This window comes from Schistocerca gregaria, chromosome 2, assembly GCF_023897955.1.
Source record: "Schistocerca gregaria isolate iqSchGreg1 chromosome 2, iqSchGreg1.2, whole genome shotgun sequence".
Classification (NCBI taxonomy): domain Eukaryota; kingdom Metazoa; phylum Arthropoda; class Insecta; order Orthoptera; family Acrididae; genus Schistocerca; species Schistocerca gregaria.
In genome coordinates, this window is record NC_064921.1 from 843,624,534 (window position 1) to 843,640,453 (window position 15,920).

General features: G+C 43.2%; 1 protein-coding gene across 1 annotated transcript in view; it reads left to right on the plus strand.

The window, feature by feature from the left end:
* Nucleotides 1-15,920, plus strand: part of LOC126335199 (homeobox protein unc-4 homolog) — a 145,083-nt gene that overhangs the window by 43,708 nt on the left and 85,455 nt on the right. The window contains exon 2 of the mRNA XM_049998210.1: nt 11,191-11,525. Coding sequence (XP_049854167.1) covers nt 11,207-11,525 — 319 coding nt within the window. The 5' untranslated portion in view covers nt 11,191-11,206. The remainder of the gene's footprint in view (nt 1-11,190; nt 11,526-15,920) is intronic.

Consider the following 15,920-nt stretch of genomic DNA (forward strand, 5'->3'; position numbering starts at 1 on the left):
CACATTGGCTGCACTAAATATAGGGTATTACAAGAGGTAAAGATTTTATTCTTGTGTATCGGACATAATCATAAATCGAAAAACATCTGCTGCAGCTAGGACTCATGGATCAGAATGTTGTACTTGGACAAAGAAAGCAGCGTATATGTGCTTTCTACGAGGGGTGCTGGGTAATACAAGGAGGAAGAGGATAAGGAGTGAAATAATGGGAAACCCTCTGCAGATCAACCCCTGAAAATACTATGGAGAAAAATAGGCTTAAATGCTTGGTCACATTAAAAGAATGGGACCAGAAAAACTTCCGAGAAGAGCCCTGGAACGGATAGGGTCTGGACGAAGATCAATTGGAAGGCCACGAACAATATGGAGACACCGGCTGCAGGATGATGAGTGCCGAAGGGACTGCAATGGGAGGATACGCTAAATGATAAAGTGTGGAAGAAAAGAGACGCTTGCAAGTGGCTCTGGGAACGATCTGCACAAGCAGAAGCGTTTCAAGAAGAGGAATAAGAATGTGAATAAAATGCAAACTTGGAGGCATTACAGTATGGACATATCTCCCTTAAATTATTTAGTATTAAGCGTCTTACGAAATTGTGTAAAGTTCGCTGTTGTTGAGTAAATACAAAGAGCCGGGTATCAGTTCGGCGAATTGTCTGTTATTGCCACCTTAACCATTCCTGCCCATGTACAATTCACACTACTTCTCACTACAGAACATAAGAATCCCCTATGTTCGCTTGGAATGAAGTAAAAAACGATGGCTTCGTTATGAATATGGTTTACTACTCACAGCACCTCACATCGAGGGAAGCCGCACCAGCTTAAGAACCCGGAAACACGTGCTCGGGATGGACAGTCTATCAGTGGGTTATTCACGTAAGAAAGTGACCACACCACCACCCCTACTTTATCCGTCTTTCCCGCCCTGGTGCTTTCCTGGCGACATCCCTCTTCCAGTTCTACGCTCGTATCAATGTTGTTCTCAACTAAAAACGTGATCACTGAGTAAGCGCCCGTGTTATTAAACACTCAGCGTTTACTGTTTATTTGTCCCTACTAGTACGATAGTACACCGTTTTCTGGTAGATGGACAGTGTTCCTGAACCTTGCGCATGGCGCATTGGAAATAAAGTGAGTAAAGTTCATGCTAGAATTTGAAAACGGATTACTTACGAAAATAAGGGTATGCCTTGAATTAAAAGGTGTGCCCTCTTACAGACAATGTTTAGTCCTATCAAACAAACTAGTAAGGCGATCTGAATGCAAAGAGCTTGTAGAATATTACGACTGTGGTTGATAAGCCTGGTAAAATTCCATAAAAGAATGGAACATTTTTGTTGCCCCTTCGTGGGTGATAAGCTTGATTATTCCAAGAATTGCATAACGAATTCCAACAATGTACGGCGTACTGTTAATTGTTGATAATTGTCTAAATTCGTCAGTGTGTGGACTGCGACGGAAAATTGAGGAAACGGAGTTTCGTGCTGTTATTAAACATTTTTATTTGAAGGAGTAGACTGCAGCACAAACGAAAACAGAATTGGATGAAATTTACGCAGGCTCTGCAGCATCGTTTAAGACATTTGAGTTTTGGATTAATGAATTTAAGCGGCGTCGGACCAATACCGAAGGCGAAGAGCGCTCCGACAATCCAATCGAGGTCACCACAAAGGGAACCATTGGCATAATTTATGATATGGTAATGCAAGGGGGCCAAATAAAAATTCATGTGATTTCTGAGACTGTAGGCATCTCAACTGATGGAGTGCGTAATATCCTGCACGGAGAATTGGCTATGAAGGAGCTGTGTACAAGGTGGGTGCCGCGATTGTTCACAGTCGACCAAAAGTGCATCTGGCACAACATTTCAACACAGTAACTTGTGATGTTTAACCGCACTCCTCAAGTCTTTTTGAGCCGACCCTTGATAAAATTTGGATCCATCATTGCACACCACAGTCAAAACGACAGCATGAAAAGGCTAGCGATAGTGCAGCGAAGAAGGCAAAGACCATTTTCTCAGCTGATAAGGTGACGGCCATTGCTGTTTGGGATTGCCAAGGAATAATCATCATAGATTACTTGGAAAAAGGCAGAACCATAACTGGACCTTGCATTGGCTGAAAAAAAGAATAAGGTTGGTCTGCAATAAGGTGCTATTTCACTAGGATAATGCGCCATCCCACACATGAGTGCTAACAACGGCGAAAGTGCATCATCTGGGCTTTGAATTGGTTCCTCATCCACGCTATTCACCAGCCTTGGTCACAAGTGACTTCTTCCTGTTCCCTGAACTGAAACTTTGGCTTGCTGAGAAGACATTTTCATCAAATAAGGAAGTGATATCTACATATACATCTACATAGATACTCTGCAAATCACATTTAAGTACCTGACAGAGGGTTCATCGAACCAGCTTCACAGTTTTTTATTATTCCAATCTCGTATTGCTCTCGGAAAGAACGAACACCTATATCTTTCCTTACGAGCTCTGATTCTCCTTATTTTACCGTGGTGATCGTTTCTGCCTATGTAAGTCGGTGAAAAGATGAAGAGTATTCTGAAGAGTTTGACAGAACGTGTCTTTCCGATGGGATGAAAAAGCTGGAAGATCGCTGGACCAAAAGTATATCCCTCAAAGGAGAATATGTCGAGGAGTAAAGTTAGTTGTTTAAGAAACGAACATTTTTCTTGCTTTTTTACCCCCCCATCCTCCCCCCCCCCCCCCGATTCTAAAACAAGGAACACTTACCTTGCGCAACGATTTACAACATCCTTAGCAAAAGGAAATTGGCTTTACATGAATCTGAGTAATCCTGACAGACATCTCACCATGCATAAAAAACGTGTAAGGGAATGTGCCTTATAGCCACGTGGAGTTCCATGGGCATGTAGGTTTAGTCTCTTGTAACAGCTCACACAAGGCATTAAACAATCACAGATTGACAGATTGTATATAGTGAGGTATTACCACTCTGCTAGCCGTCTCTTCTCCAACACCTAACTTTTATGTTGAAATATTATGCTTATAATCGCAAAGTTTACAAGTTACGTCGAGTGACTTTAATTTGGATAATCATGAAAATCCTACAAGTTGCTGGTGGGTAGCTCTACGTTTCGCATGAAATGATCGTTTGCTAACTGTTACGTGCAAGTCGGGATGAAATGCGAAAGAAAAAATTGAAAGAACATTTGCATAAAAATGTATGTAATTGTTTCCCAAAAGTAATTAACCAAGACAGCGCGTTACCACTTATGCTCAATATACGCATGACACAAAGCTTTACAACATGTGAGAAAATCAAATGAAGCAAGATAGACACAATACGTAAATTATTGAAAAGATTCGTTAATAGGGGTGTGAGGAAATGAAATATTCTGTGATACGAAAGAATTAGGGGAAAAAAAGCAGATTCTATGCCAAGTGTGAAAACCTACTTTCCTTACAAAAACAAAAGAAGAGATCACCTCATGGGATTCCGAGCCATGAAAGTTTCAGTAAAATTGTCTACCATCAATTTCGTGTTGCGAACCAACATAGTGATAAACGCGTAAACTACACGATTTCCGAGGACGCATATTACAAACGTTGCCATATTGCACGTCTTGCATGTCGTCAAAATACCTCTTATAACAGCGCAAGGCTGCTGGCAGGACGCCGCTCCATCAAAGTACAAAATGAAAGGTCTAATGCTGACTTACCAGAACCAAGGGTGGCCGTTCACACACGCGACCCAGAATTCACACCGGGGCGTGCAGTGATCTGGTTGGCTAGCTCTGCGGAAACTCAAAAAATACGTCCCGAGAACTTCGCAGGCTGATCCAGAAGCGAACTACGGGCTTCACAACTGATAATTGAGTACAGAATTGGTCTCGCGGTTCTAGGCGCACAGTCCGGAACCGTGAGACTGCTACGGTCGCAGGTTCGAATCCTGCCTCGGGCATGGATGTGTGTGATGTCCTTAGGTTAGTTAGGTTTAAGTAGTTCTAAGTTCTAGGGGACTGATGACCACAGCAGTTGAGTCCCATAGTGCTCAGAGCCATTTGAACCATTTTTTTTTTAGTATAGAATTATATCCTTGCAGAAGACCAGCGTTGCCTAAAACCTGACATGATTAAATAGTGAAACCTGCTAACTGCACATCGAAAGTTGCGATTGTAACTGACAATTTTCAAATGCTACACAATTCTGATGGAGTGAAAATGAAACACAGTTCATCAAAGTCAGTCACCTTTCTATTGTGGAAACACCCTTCTAAAACGAAAAGTAGGTGGATAAACAGAAACTTAAAGTAGTATGAGACTGGAGAGAGGCAAAACCTATGAGTCTACGTTACAAATATGTCGGCCATTTTCCATGCCGCCGTCTTGGACGTGGGAGACAAGAAATACACAATATAAACAACAGCGTCTTTCATTTGAGCATAGCTTTATTCATTCTCGAGTTGTGTCTCATTTTGTGCACAATCACGCAAATGCTGTTCGTAACACACAAAGGCTAAAGGGCGTGCTCTTTATGTTCTCCAGCACGTTGTATGGTTGTTGTCATCCGCTTCACCTATTATTCACAGACATTAACCAACAAATGTACCGGACTGCGAGTACTAGCATAAATTACCAGCTCTCTGAGGCATGATCCCTCTCCTTCACCGCATACACAGTTGCCTTCGCATGTCCCAACTGACAGAAATCTAAAGGATTGTAATCTGCGGAATGTGGTAGGCTTTCCACCGCACTTCCGCGACGTATCCGTCTCCAGAGGAACTGGATATCCAGGTATGCCTAGACGGCTAGTCTGTATGAGATGAGGCGCCATCGTGTTGGAGAAAGTTGTAAATTTCCCGTCCTCAGACAGCAGCAGCGACAGCACATCTTTGTATAACAACTGCAGGTAAAGAGCTGCTGTTAGTGTAATGCGAAAAATAATACAAGAACCCCACATTCCACATCAGACCATCACTTTCAATGTCCTCCTGACTTATGAATCCGTACTGTGAACGGCGATATCTAACCAGTGACCGTAATTCTGTTTATTTACCTCTCATTTCACAGAGAAATTAGCTTCACCTATTAACAGCAGTAGGGGAACGACAATTTTAGTCCAACTTATGTGTAATCATTTTTACGAAATGAACCTGACCATCTGAATCGTTCTCGGTTATTTCCATATTGTACAGACACCATTTGTGTGACCTTCAAATTCTCATCAATGACTTACGGCTGAGTGCAGTTTACTGCGAGATGCGACCAGTCTTGTGGTATGGACTTTTACTGGACGCTACCAGAACAGCCGGCCGCGGTGGCATGGCGGTTCTAGGCGCTTCAGTCCGGAATCGCGCGACTGCTACGGTCGCAGGTTCGAATCCTGCCTCGGGCATGAATGTGTGTGATGTTCTTAGGTTAGTTATGTTTAAGTAGTTCTAAGTTTTAAGGGATTGTTGATGTTAAGTCCCATAGTGCTCAGAGCCATCTGAACCATTTTTGGGCTACCAGGACAGCGGTTGATGTTGCTGCAGCAGTAGTCGTTTGCGATCGTCCATGATTTTGTTGTCTGTTTCAATAACAGTTTTAGAACCAAACTGCTGGTAACTGGTAGCGTGTCTGGGAAACAGCTGAAATGCTCTGCAATAATACGGATGCAACTCATACTGGTGTGAAGACGATCTCAACGTGCACGGCTTGTGTTGATGCCATCAGCTTACACATCAGTCACATCAGTCATAGCTCGAAAATGAATAAAGATGTTCTCAAATCAACGGCTCCTTTGTTCTTCTTATGCAGTTCACTATCTGTCCAATATGTTACATGACGCCGTTTGGAAAATTTTTAGTTGTATCGAAGATGGCATCTTTCAAGACAGCCACCATCTTGGTACTGGCGAAGTATTGCTGTGAGGGACGGTCGTGAATCGTGCTTGGGTAGGCCAGTTGGTAGAGCACTTCCTCGCGAAAGTTTCATTTTGGTAACATATATTCACAGGTTTTCCCTCCACTGCGCCTGTTTTAGGGGGTGGTCACTCGCCTGCGGTTCACCCTGTATAACCTAACTGGTACAGTGCTATGAACGCATTAATTCTACGATGTCATAGCCCAGTCTGTAGACTGATGGGTGACGAGCGCATTCCGAGGAACATCCCGGATCTCTAGAGTATGTTTCTTTTATTCAAATCTATGATTGATTTTTTTCGTTCAACAGGATACTGATTTCGGTCGGAAGGAACCTACTTCGTACCTAACCAGGACAGAGAAAACCAGATACAACTAATGGAGAGTACACAGCTTAAAACAATAAATTATAATAAAATGAAACGTATTACTGCCACACATGAAGCCTAATAATAAAATATGAAGAAGCATACTTGTTTAAAATATGTCCTAATATAATTAAGACAGAACGGCATATTCAAAAAATACAAACAAAATCAGCCGGCCATCGTCGAACATACAATACGTTATCAGAAGCATCGAAATATCTGGTTGAAATGACTTACAAGTTCGTGGCGCCCTCCATCGGTAATGCTGGAATTCAATATGGTGTTTGCCCTCCCTTAGCCTTGGTGACGGCTTTCACTCTCGTAGGCATACGTTCAATCAGGTGTTGGAAGGTTTCTTGGGGAATGGCAGCCCATTCTTCACGGAGTGCTGCTCTAAGGAGAGGTATCGTTGTCGATCGGTGAAGCCTGACACAAAGTCGGAGTTACAGAACATCCGAAAGGTGCTCTATAGGATTCAGGTCAGGACTCTGTGCAGCCTGTCCATTACATTGAAGATATTGTTGTGTAATCACTCCGCCACAGGCCGTGGATTATGAACGGTGCTCGATAGTATTGAAAGATGCAGTCGCCATCCCCGAATCGTTCTTTAACAGTGGGAAGCAAGAAGGTGCTTAAAATATCAATGTAGGCCTGTGCTGTGATGGTGCCATGCAAAACAACAAGGATTGAAACCCCCTCCTTGAAAAACACGACCACACCGTTCCACCACCGCCTTTGAATTTTACTGTTGACACTACACACACTGGCAAGTGACGTTCACCGGGCATTCGATATATTACACCCTGCTATCGGATCGCCACATGGAGTACCGTGATTCGTCACTTCAAGCAACGTTTTTCCACTGTTCAATCGTCCAATGTTTACGCTCCTTATACCAAGCGAGGCGTTGTTTGACATTTACCGGCGTGATGTGTGGCTTATGAGCAGCCGCTCGACCATGAAATCCATGTTTTCTCACCTCCCGCCTAAACGTACTTGCAGTGGATCCTGATGCAGTTCGGAATATCAGTGTGATGGTCTGCATAGATGTCTGCCTATTACACATTATGACCCTCTTAACTGTCGGCGGTCTCAGTCACTCAACAGACGAGGTCGACCTGTACGCTTTTGTGCTGTACGTGTCCCTTCACGTTTCTACTTCAGTATCATATCGGAAACAGTAAACGTAGGGATGTTTAGGAGTGTGGAAATCGCGCGTACAGACGTGTGACAGAAGTGACACCCAATCACCTGATCACGTTCGAAATCCGTGAGTTCCGCGGAGCGCCCTATTCTGCTCTCTCACGGTGTCTAAAGACTACTGAGGTCAGTGATATGGAGTACTAGGCAATAGGTGGCAGCACAATGCACCTAATGTGAAAAACGTATGTTTTTGGGGATGTCCGGATACTTTTGATCACATAGTGACCACCTCACTAATAGCCTCTAAGTCCCACTTTGGCACGGTTAAGAGCGGCGACGCGTCTCAGCATGGAAGCAGTGATGCCTTGGTAGGTTGCTGCAGGGAATTGTACCACTTATACACCCACAAGTCACCTAATTCCCATAAATTCCTAGGTGGGCGTCAGTGAGCTCAGACGCCATATTCAGTAACATCCCTGATGTGTTCGATGGTGTTCAGGTCAGGCGAATTGAAGGGCCAGTACTACATCTGGACGTCACCACTGTATTCCTCGAATCACTCCATCACGCTCACGCTCGTGGCCTTGTGATGTGGCGCATTATCTTGCTGAAAAATGCCACTGACGTCGGGAAAAATGATCGTTATGTACGGGTGTACTCCTTGGCCGTCATGGTGCCTTGCACGAGCTCAGCTGGACCTATGGATCCCGACGTGAATGTTTCCCAGAGCATAATGGAGCCGCCGCCAGCCTGTCTCCGACCCGCAGTGCAGGTGTCAAGGAGCCGTTCCCCTCGAAGACGGCGGATTCGTGCCCTCCCATCGGCACGATGAAGGAGGTATTGCGATTCATCAGACCATCCAACTTTCTGCCGCTGCGCCAACATCCAGAGCCAATTGTCACGTACCCATTTCAGTCGTAGTTGCTGGAGTCGCGGTGTTAACATTGTCGCATGAATGGGCTGCTTGTGAGGTCCATGGTTAGGAGTGCACTTACCGAAATGCTCGTGCCGAGTGGTTATAATATTCTGTCTGACCAGTGCATGTGCTCTTTAAGCTTGTATTCGGGTGCGTTATTACTGGTTACCTAAAATTATCACGTGTCAGTCCTAAAATAATCTGTCACAATCACATACATTCAATCACCCATTTCTTTGTAATAACTTGAAATTCAGTTCCATTTGAATTTTTAATACATTTATTTTTATTGCTGTAAAAACTTGTACATATCATAGCCCCAGAGTATTTTTTATCTTATAATTGTCTCCTGGAAAGCCTTCTAAAACCTGTGGTACAGTGCTACGATAACCACAAGTGAACTGTGTCAAACACAAATAAAACTGTGAGTGTTTATGCCTTATTAATAATAAATATATTATTGTGTAACAGATACTGAAAATAACAAAGACTTTGAGTATATCATGTCACGGAATTTCTGTATAACTGTTTTATAAACATTTGGATGAATGAAATGATCACTCCGGTGTCACCTCTCAAACCTACTAGACGCTTTTGTACGAGGTTGCTTCTGAATGGAAGTGGAAGTAATTAATTATCTCCAGAATTTAAGTTTTATAACTGACCAGTTCTTATATCGTAATGGTGCATTGACAGCCATCAAGTGAAATATAACTAATCACATGATTTTCAGGCTTCACCCACAAAAAAAGAAAAAAATACTTTAAATATTGCTATCGGGAAAAGGAAATTTATTTGCAGAAAAGTTTTCATTAAATATACCCGACAAACACAAAGATAATAAATAATAATACGACGCTCAGTCTTGATTACGAGTTAATCACTGACCGGTAAAAATATTGTCTTCATTGCCACAAATATTATTCAGATCATAATTAACAGCATAAACGGTCAGTGTTTTAGTAGTAATTTGCGTAACATTGAGGATAATAATGCAGTTACGTAGGTGACTGTATCGCGTCTCTATGTGCAACAATATTTATTTATCGGGCATTAACTACTGCAATTTTTTAACAAACCACGCGTTTTTTTGAGCTGGCCGTGTGCGTTAACAGCATAAGCAAATTGTTACAACCCAGCTAGTATCTTTACTCAGAATTATATGCCTACGCAGCAACGTTGATAAACGTTCGCGTATATTTTAGCCGCTACTACGAGTGTACGAAATATACCCGACGTCACTTATAAACGTTTTCATCCACGGTTCCAAACTAACACATCGAAGCCTTTGATAAAAAAAAAAGAAAAAAAAGAGACGACATAACGTTTCTCTTCACTGTATTTTATTTAAATGTCTGTTGATTAAACACGTTTACATTAGCGACACATAATCATACGGCACAAACATATATTTTGTGGATACTTACCTCAGCTTGTTATCAACAGTAGCGCCGTTCACACGATTACTCTACCGGCGCTCTGGCCTAGATCGTAACACAGTTTTCATTATGTTCGACGATGCCTAGCTGATTTTGTTTTTATTTTTTGGTCATGCCGTTCTGGTTCTAATATATTAGGAAATTTTCCTATACAGGTATCCTTCGTCGTATTTCAAGAGCATGTATTCTACATGTAATACGGGGGCACTCTAATAAATAATCCCTCCAATTCCCTCATGTCAAGTCTCTTAAAAACTTTTTAAATAAAACCAAAGTTGTTAACATTCTACATCTTTATTTCTCATGTCTAATTCCTTGCTGCCCTTTGTCCCAAGAGGGCTCCGAATTGTGGCCTGTAACATGGCAGCGTGTAACGTAACTACGTTGGTGCGTGAGAAACAGTGTGCTGTAATCGAGTTTCGAATTCGAAGAGTTCTCCCACACGTGGAGCACCCTCTCTTTCAGCATGACAATGCCAGACCACACACGATCGCTGCGACACCTGCGTCAGTCCGACGCATTGGTTTCATTGTTATCGATCGTCCTCTCTGCAGTCCCCACTTGACCCCACCGACTTTCATCTGTTTTCAAAATTTAAAGAAAGCATTCCTGGACTTCGCTTTGATATTAACGAAGCGGTGCAAGCAGAGGTGTTGCGGTACAGTGGACGAAGTGGAACATTCTACAGTGACGGTATCAGCAAACTGGTGTCTCATTGGGAGAAACCTGTTCGTCGCCCGGGGTGAATATGCAGACATGAAGAATAGAGATGTGGAATGTTATTAAAGCTTGTCTTACTTAAAAAGCCTTAAGAGACTGACTGCACTTAAGAAGGAGCCATTTCTTTTCAGCAGGCAGCTGAAATAATTTCTTTATATCATAATTTATTGCATTAAGATATAGACTGTCCGTTAGTTGTACTCCATTCCCCGCTCCCCCATAAATCATCATCATCTTCCATTCCCCATCCCCGTGTTTCAGCAGGTCTGAAGATGGTCACCACTGGCCGAAATCGATAATCTGAACGAAAAAATAAACCTTGCTCGCAGACCGGAATGAAAGAAACTGCAATTCTCTGATTACTGTCTTTATTCGAGACTATGTTCAACTTGTGGCCTCAGATCTTTTCACAGCTCTTTTTGCGCAGTTAACTCGTGATCTTTACTTATGTATAGGGGACAGAGCTCCTAGAGCAACATTTGCGGGGGAGCTGTATACTTCAGTTGAGCGCAGAAGCATATTTCTCTGTAACTTTCTAGCGACCCCGGGGGGCTGACCAGCTTGATTCTCTGTAACTTTCTAGCGACCCCGTGTGGCTGACCAGCTTGAGCCCGTGGGCCCAGATGCTGCCACTTTCCATGATCGAGACAGCATTCTAATGAGCGCAAGAAGGCAGGCAGGAAGACGTGACGGAGCGCGCGATTGCCATGTTGCAGGGCTGGTGCCGCGGCTATGACGCTGCTGATGGACCGCCGCCTGCCGCTGTGCGGACTGCCCGCCCCCGCGCCGCCGCCGCTCTCCGCCCCCGGCCTTTCCGCCTCCGGCCACGCCGCCCCCGGCGCCGGGCCCGGACTGGCCGCGCTGCAGTACGCTCTGCTACTGCAGCACCAGCACTGGCAGCACCACCACCAACAGCACCATAACCACCTGCACCAACACCAGCACCAGCCGCCGCACCACCATCCCCACCCCCACCACCACTGGCCGCTGTTCGCGCCCCCGCAGCAGCAGGAGCCCGCCAGGCCGCCCGCCTCGCATGACAGCGTTGCAGGTAGCGTACCACCAGGGGCAGCCCCCTCTTTGACTTTGTATCATCTCCCGCTTGAAATACGTAAATAAGAAATGCAATGTAAACAGTTACCAAATGTTAGGTTTTTTGTTAATGATGCCGCTTACAGTGCTTAGCCCAACTGCACTGATCCTTTCAACCTACGGTTTCGAAACATCTAGAATGTATAGGACATACTTTACTTAATGTTTTAATTGATCATTAAGAAGATATAGTTTGGAACTGATGAGGCGTACGTGCCGAACTGTACATCTTCGTTGAATACTTTTCTTCTAAGCCCTAGTCACCAGTTTTGTAAACGCCTACTGCTGAGGAGGCCGAGTACGTGAAACAGCTTCTGGTGCAGTACACCGCTAAGACAATTTCTCCTTGCCACTATTACACAGTTCTGCCCCACGATCAGGTACCAGGAAGGTCCTACAACACTCCTAAAAATTAATAACAAAGTCACACATATGATTTAAAAAGGTTTTCTCATCTTTGTGAGTTGACGAATAATGAAGTCTGCAACACTGCGTGTAAAGGGCCCTCAATGGCTAAGTGGAAATGATCGTAGGTAAACTTCACAGTATACAGAAAATGCAATTTACAACAACTCTCTGTTCACTTCTAAGAGTTCACTAAACAACATTCCCTGTCCAAGCCATCCCTGAACAATGATTTACAACAAAGTGGGAGAGAGCTGCCCTTCTATCTTCCTAGTAGGCTTCTGTCCTTTGTCGTCCGGTCATTGGCGGATTGTACTCTGCCAGCAATTGGCCGAGACGAAGTCAATACCTTCATCTTGAGTGTCGCCCGTGCCATTGGTGGACTCGCGCAAATAGTGAGTCTCTATGGCAGTCGCACGAGCTCGCAACTGTGCGCCTATGGTGCTTTTGCTCTGTCTGTGTCTTGCTCTGACGGCATAGTACTAAGCATATGAGATTTGCACATTCACTGCTCACAAACTTTATCATAGTTGTTACAAATACTTAGCGTCTCTTCTCTTACAGAGAGGTTATATGTTTTTAATTCTCCTTGCTCAGCTATCAAAAGCATTTGAGCTCAAAATCATAAACTTAAAACGCACTACATGCTTAGACGTTACTGGTTCCCTCGTTGCACCTAAGCTGAACACCGAAAAGCAACGAAAATACAAATCTTGAAATTTAGTGAATGACGACATTGTGTTTCTTATTTATATTTTCAACAGAAAATAGCCACCAAGACACAGTACCTGGAAACACCCTTTTAGTGAATACGTATCTTTTGCTACTTCTCTAGAGTATTTTTCTGCAACATTACGGGATATACTATAGTGTTGGACAAGCTTCTGTATAAGGTCGTAGCAGAAATATTCTGGAGTGAACTTGAACACCCCTTCGTCTGCTACTTGAGTCCACTCACAATTTAGGAAACGCTGTTTTTTTTTTCACCATGAAGTTGGAGGTAATCACGTTTCTCTGCATGTTGCTGAATTATGAATTATTTACTTTGTGGGTCCCGTTTCATAAACTACAACAGCAGTATGACTTTTCTGGCGCAAAAGAGGAAGACCATGCCCTAAGGAAAGTCTGGAAGCATTTCACATTCCTGACCTCAACGGTAATAAGTGCATTTCGTATGTTGCTGCTTAGTTTGGACTTCTAGACACGTCCTATCTCATGTAACAATATGATCGCGGTAACGATCGCTTTCCTCTGTGCATGGCAGGTGGAGCGTGAAAATGGGACTCTTGCTCTGCGTCTGATGATAGAAAGGAAGATATCTCAGCACTCAACGGCTACAAAATTTACCATAATTAAATACAATGCCGCTTCGTACACAACTGTCCGTGCAGTATGAAAACTGTTTCGCAATTACGTAGGTGAATGTACTCTTCAAGTATTTCGTTCTTATTCGTATTTGCGGGAAGTCATAGTCATCTAAAATTCTGCGCTCCTTGTGTTACATCTACTTCTATCTCTCTACACCGCAAGACGCGTTGCGGTGTATGGCGGAGGTACTTCGTTTACCGCTGTCACTTCCCCCATTTCCTCTTCTACCTTCGAATGGTCCGCGGGAATAACGAATCTTGGTATCCTCTAATTTTATATTCATGGTCTTTCCGCGAGATATACGTCGGAGGAAGCAACGTAGGAAGAACTATGCTTTCGGAATTTTAACAGTAAACCACACTATGATGCACGATGCCTCTATCGCAGCGTCTTCCACTGGAGTTGGCTCTGCTTCTCCGTGTCTCTTTCGCGTTTACTCAGTGAACCTGTAACGTAAAGCGCTGCTCTACTCTGTATCTAGTTGCTCCTCCAGTGTTGTCCACTATGGAACCCAGACTGACGAGCAATATCGGTTGAACGAAAGTTATGGACACTAACTGCTTTGTTGGTGGACTACACATCCTGAATCTCAGTCCGCCATCTGACTTTCCTGAGATTAGTTTTTGTCATTGTTCCACTTTAAATGGCTCTGTACGCTTATTCATAGATATTGAATGGATCTTACTGCTTCCAGTGATCGTTCAGCAGTCGTGTGATTACACATAAAGAATAGATCTTTACTCTTATTTGTGCGCAATATGTTTCATTCACTTATGTTGACAGCCAACAACCAATACCTGTACCAAGCGTCAGTTCTCTACAATTATTTCTGCGTTTTACTGTATTTTCTGGCGTTGCTTACAATAGCATCGACCGCGAAGAGCCTTATGAACTTCCGACGTTATCCAGTATGTCATTTGCGATCTACTCGGCCGCCGATACCTACTGCTTTCTGCACCACAATGAGCGCTGTGAAGCCTGATGGTACATAAAGTAGGAAATGAGCAGCTGAACTAGTCTAGGAAGTTGACATTCAAGCTAAAAGATTGACAAATATCTTCCTAATTCTGAAAACGCTGATTTGAACCGAAGTTCATGCTATTCCCCTTTTGAACAATTCCATTTTTGTACAATAGTGCTGATCAGCTTGCAACCCTTAAAAACTCCAGCCCATCTTCTTTCTTTGTTGTTTCCTATTTTTTCCATTATTTTTTCATTTTCTCCATATATTGTCCTTTCCTTTCTTCGGTCCCTATTGTTCACCATTTCTTATTGGTTCTACCTGGAAAACCTCCTCAATTTAGTATTTTGTTCTTAAAAAAATGTCGTCCCTGTTATTTCCGATTCTTTGTTGTTGTTTCTTTCCAGTTATTTCCTTCATTCTGTAATTCATGCTATGTTCGATTTCTTTTTCCTGAAATACAGAAATATTTGTTTCGTTGCCCGCTCTTACTCATTCGGCAGAGGTTTCCAAGGAAGATTATGATCTGCTTTGCCATTACTTCTGATATTTTCCCTACACTTTTGTAGAACTACATATTACTCCTTATTTTACAACCCACTCTAATTTGTATTGCATCTGCTATTTTATTTAACAATCCGGAGTTCAAATTTCTCCATTCTGTTCCGTTTACAGCCCATCGTTAAACACCCATGTGAATATAAACATTCTGGTCTTTACCACCGTAGTGTAGAATTTTTAGTTTCGTATTTCTAGATATGCATTTATTGTTGTGGGCAACACTACTCTTTAAATATTATCGTTTCACATCTAGCGTATGAGTGATAAATGCTCTCAGTTATAAATGTAATGGAAGACGGAAGGTAGGAAGGCCTAACAAGAGACGGAGTACAGTAACAGGTAGTCTGCCTAACACATGAAGAAGAAGAAAATGTACTGAATCAGTAAACTTCCAGACTACCATTTTAGGAATTCATGGACGACCCTGAAATTCCTGCTCTCTACAACTAATAAACTTCAAATCGTGAAATGGAAAGTACAGCTTTTGACCGTAAGTTGGCCCATCAGCTCCCTAGTCCCGAATAGGCAGAAATCGGAAAGCTTCGGCTGGCAGTCATTGTTACCTAGCTGACAGTGCTGTTTGAGGTACCCATTGTTGTCAGCTGTGTTTCTGTATTTTACCTGACTGTGTTTCATAGTCTTTCTTTTCATGGCGATACGTGTACGGAATTGTCGCTCTGATCCTCACTCAGTAGCGGTCCATGTGTGGGGCTGAGCTCGCTTCCTTTGTTCCTCACAACCCCTTCTGATAATACACACTTTAATTCCTTTCTTGATTACTTTTTTTCCTAATATGGAATCTTAATCTTGTTGGGAAACTAAATGGCCAGAAAAGTGAAGAGCCCAGACGAGGAGTGGGAAGCGAAACGAAACTTCACAGACAGAGAGTATGTGGTGTAATTTCATTGATTTCAAAATCGAGTCAAGTTTGTAAAGAAGATGGTAGTATGAGCTCACTTAACCAGTATGGCGTTGCAGTCCATCTGGTCTGGGTGCCTACACTGATCCCGTTGGGAAAGCTGTCCTAAAGCCGCTGTATTTTCTCCTGAGGCAAACTGG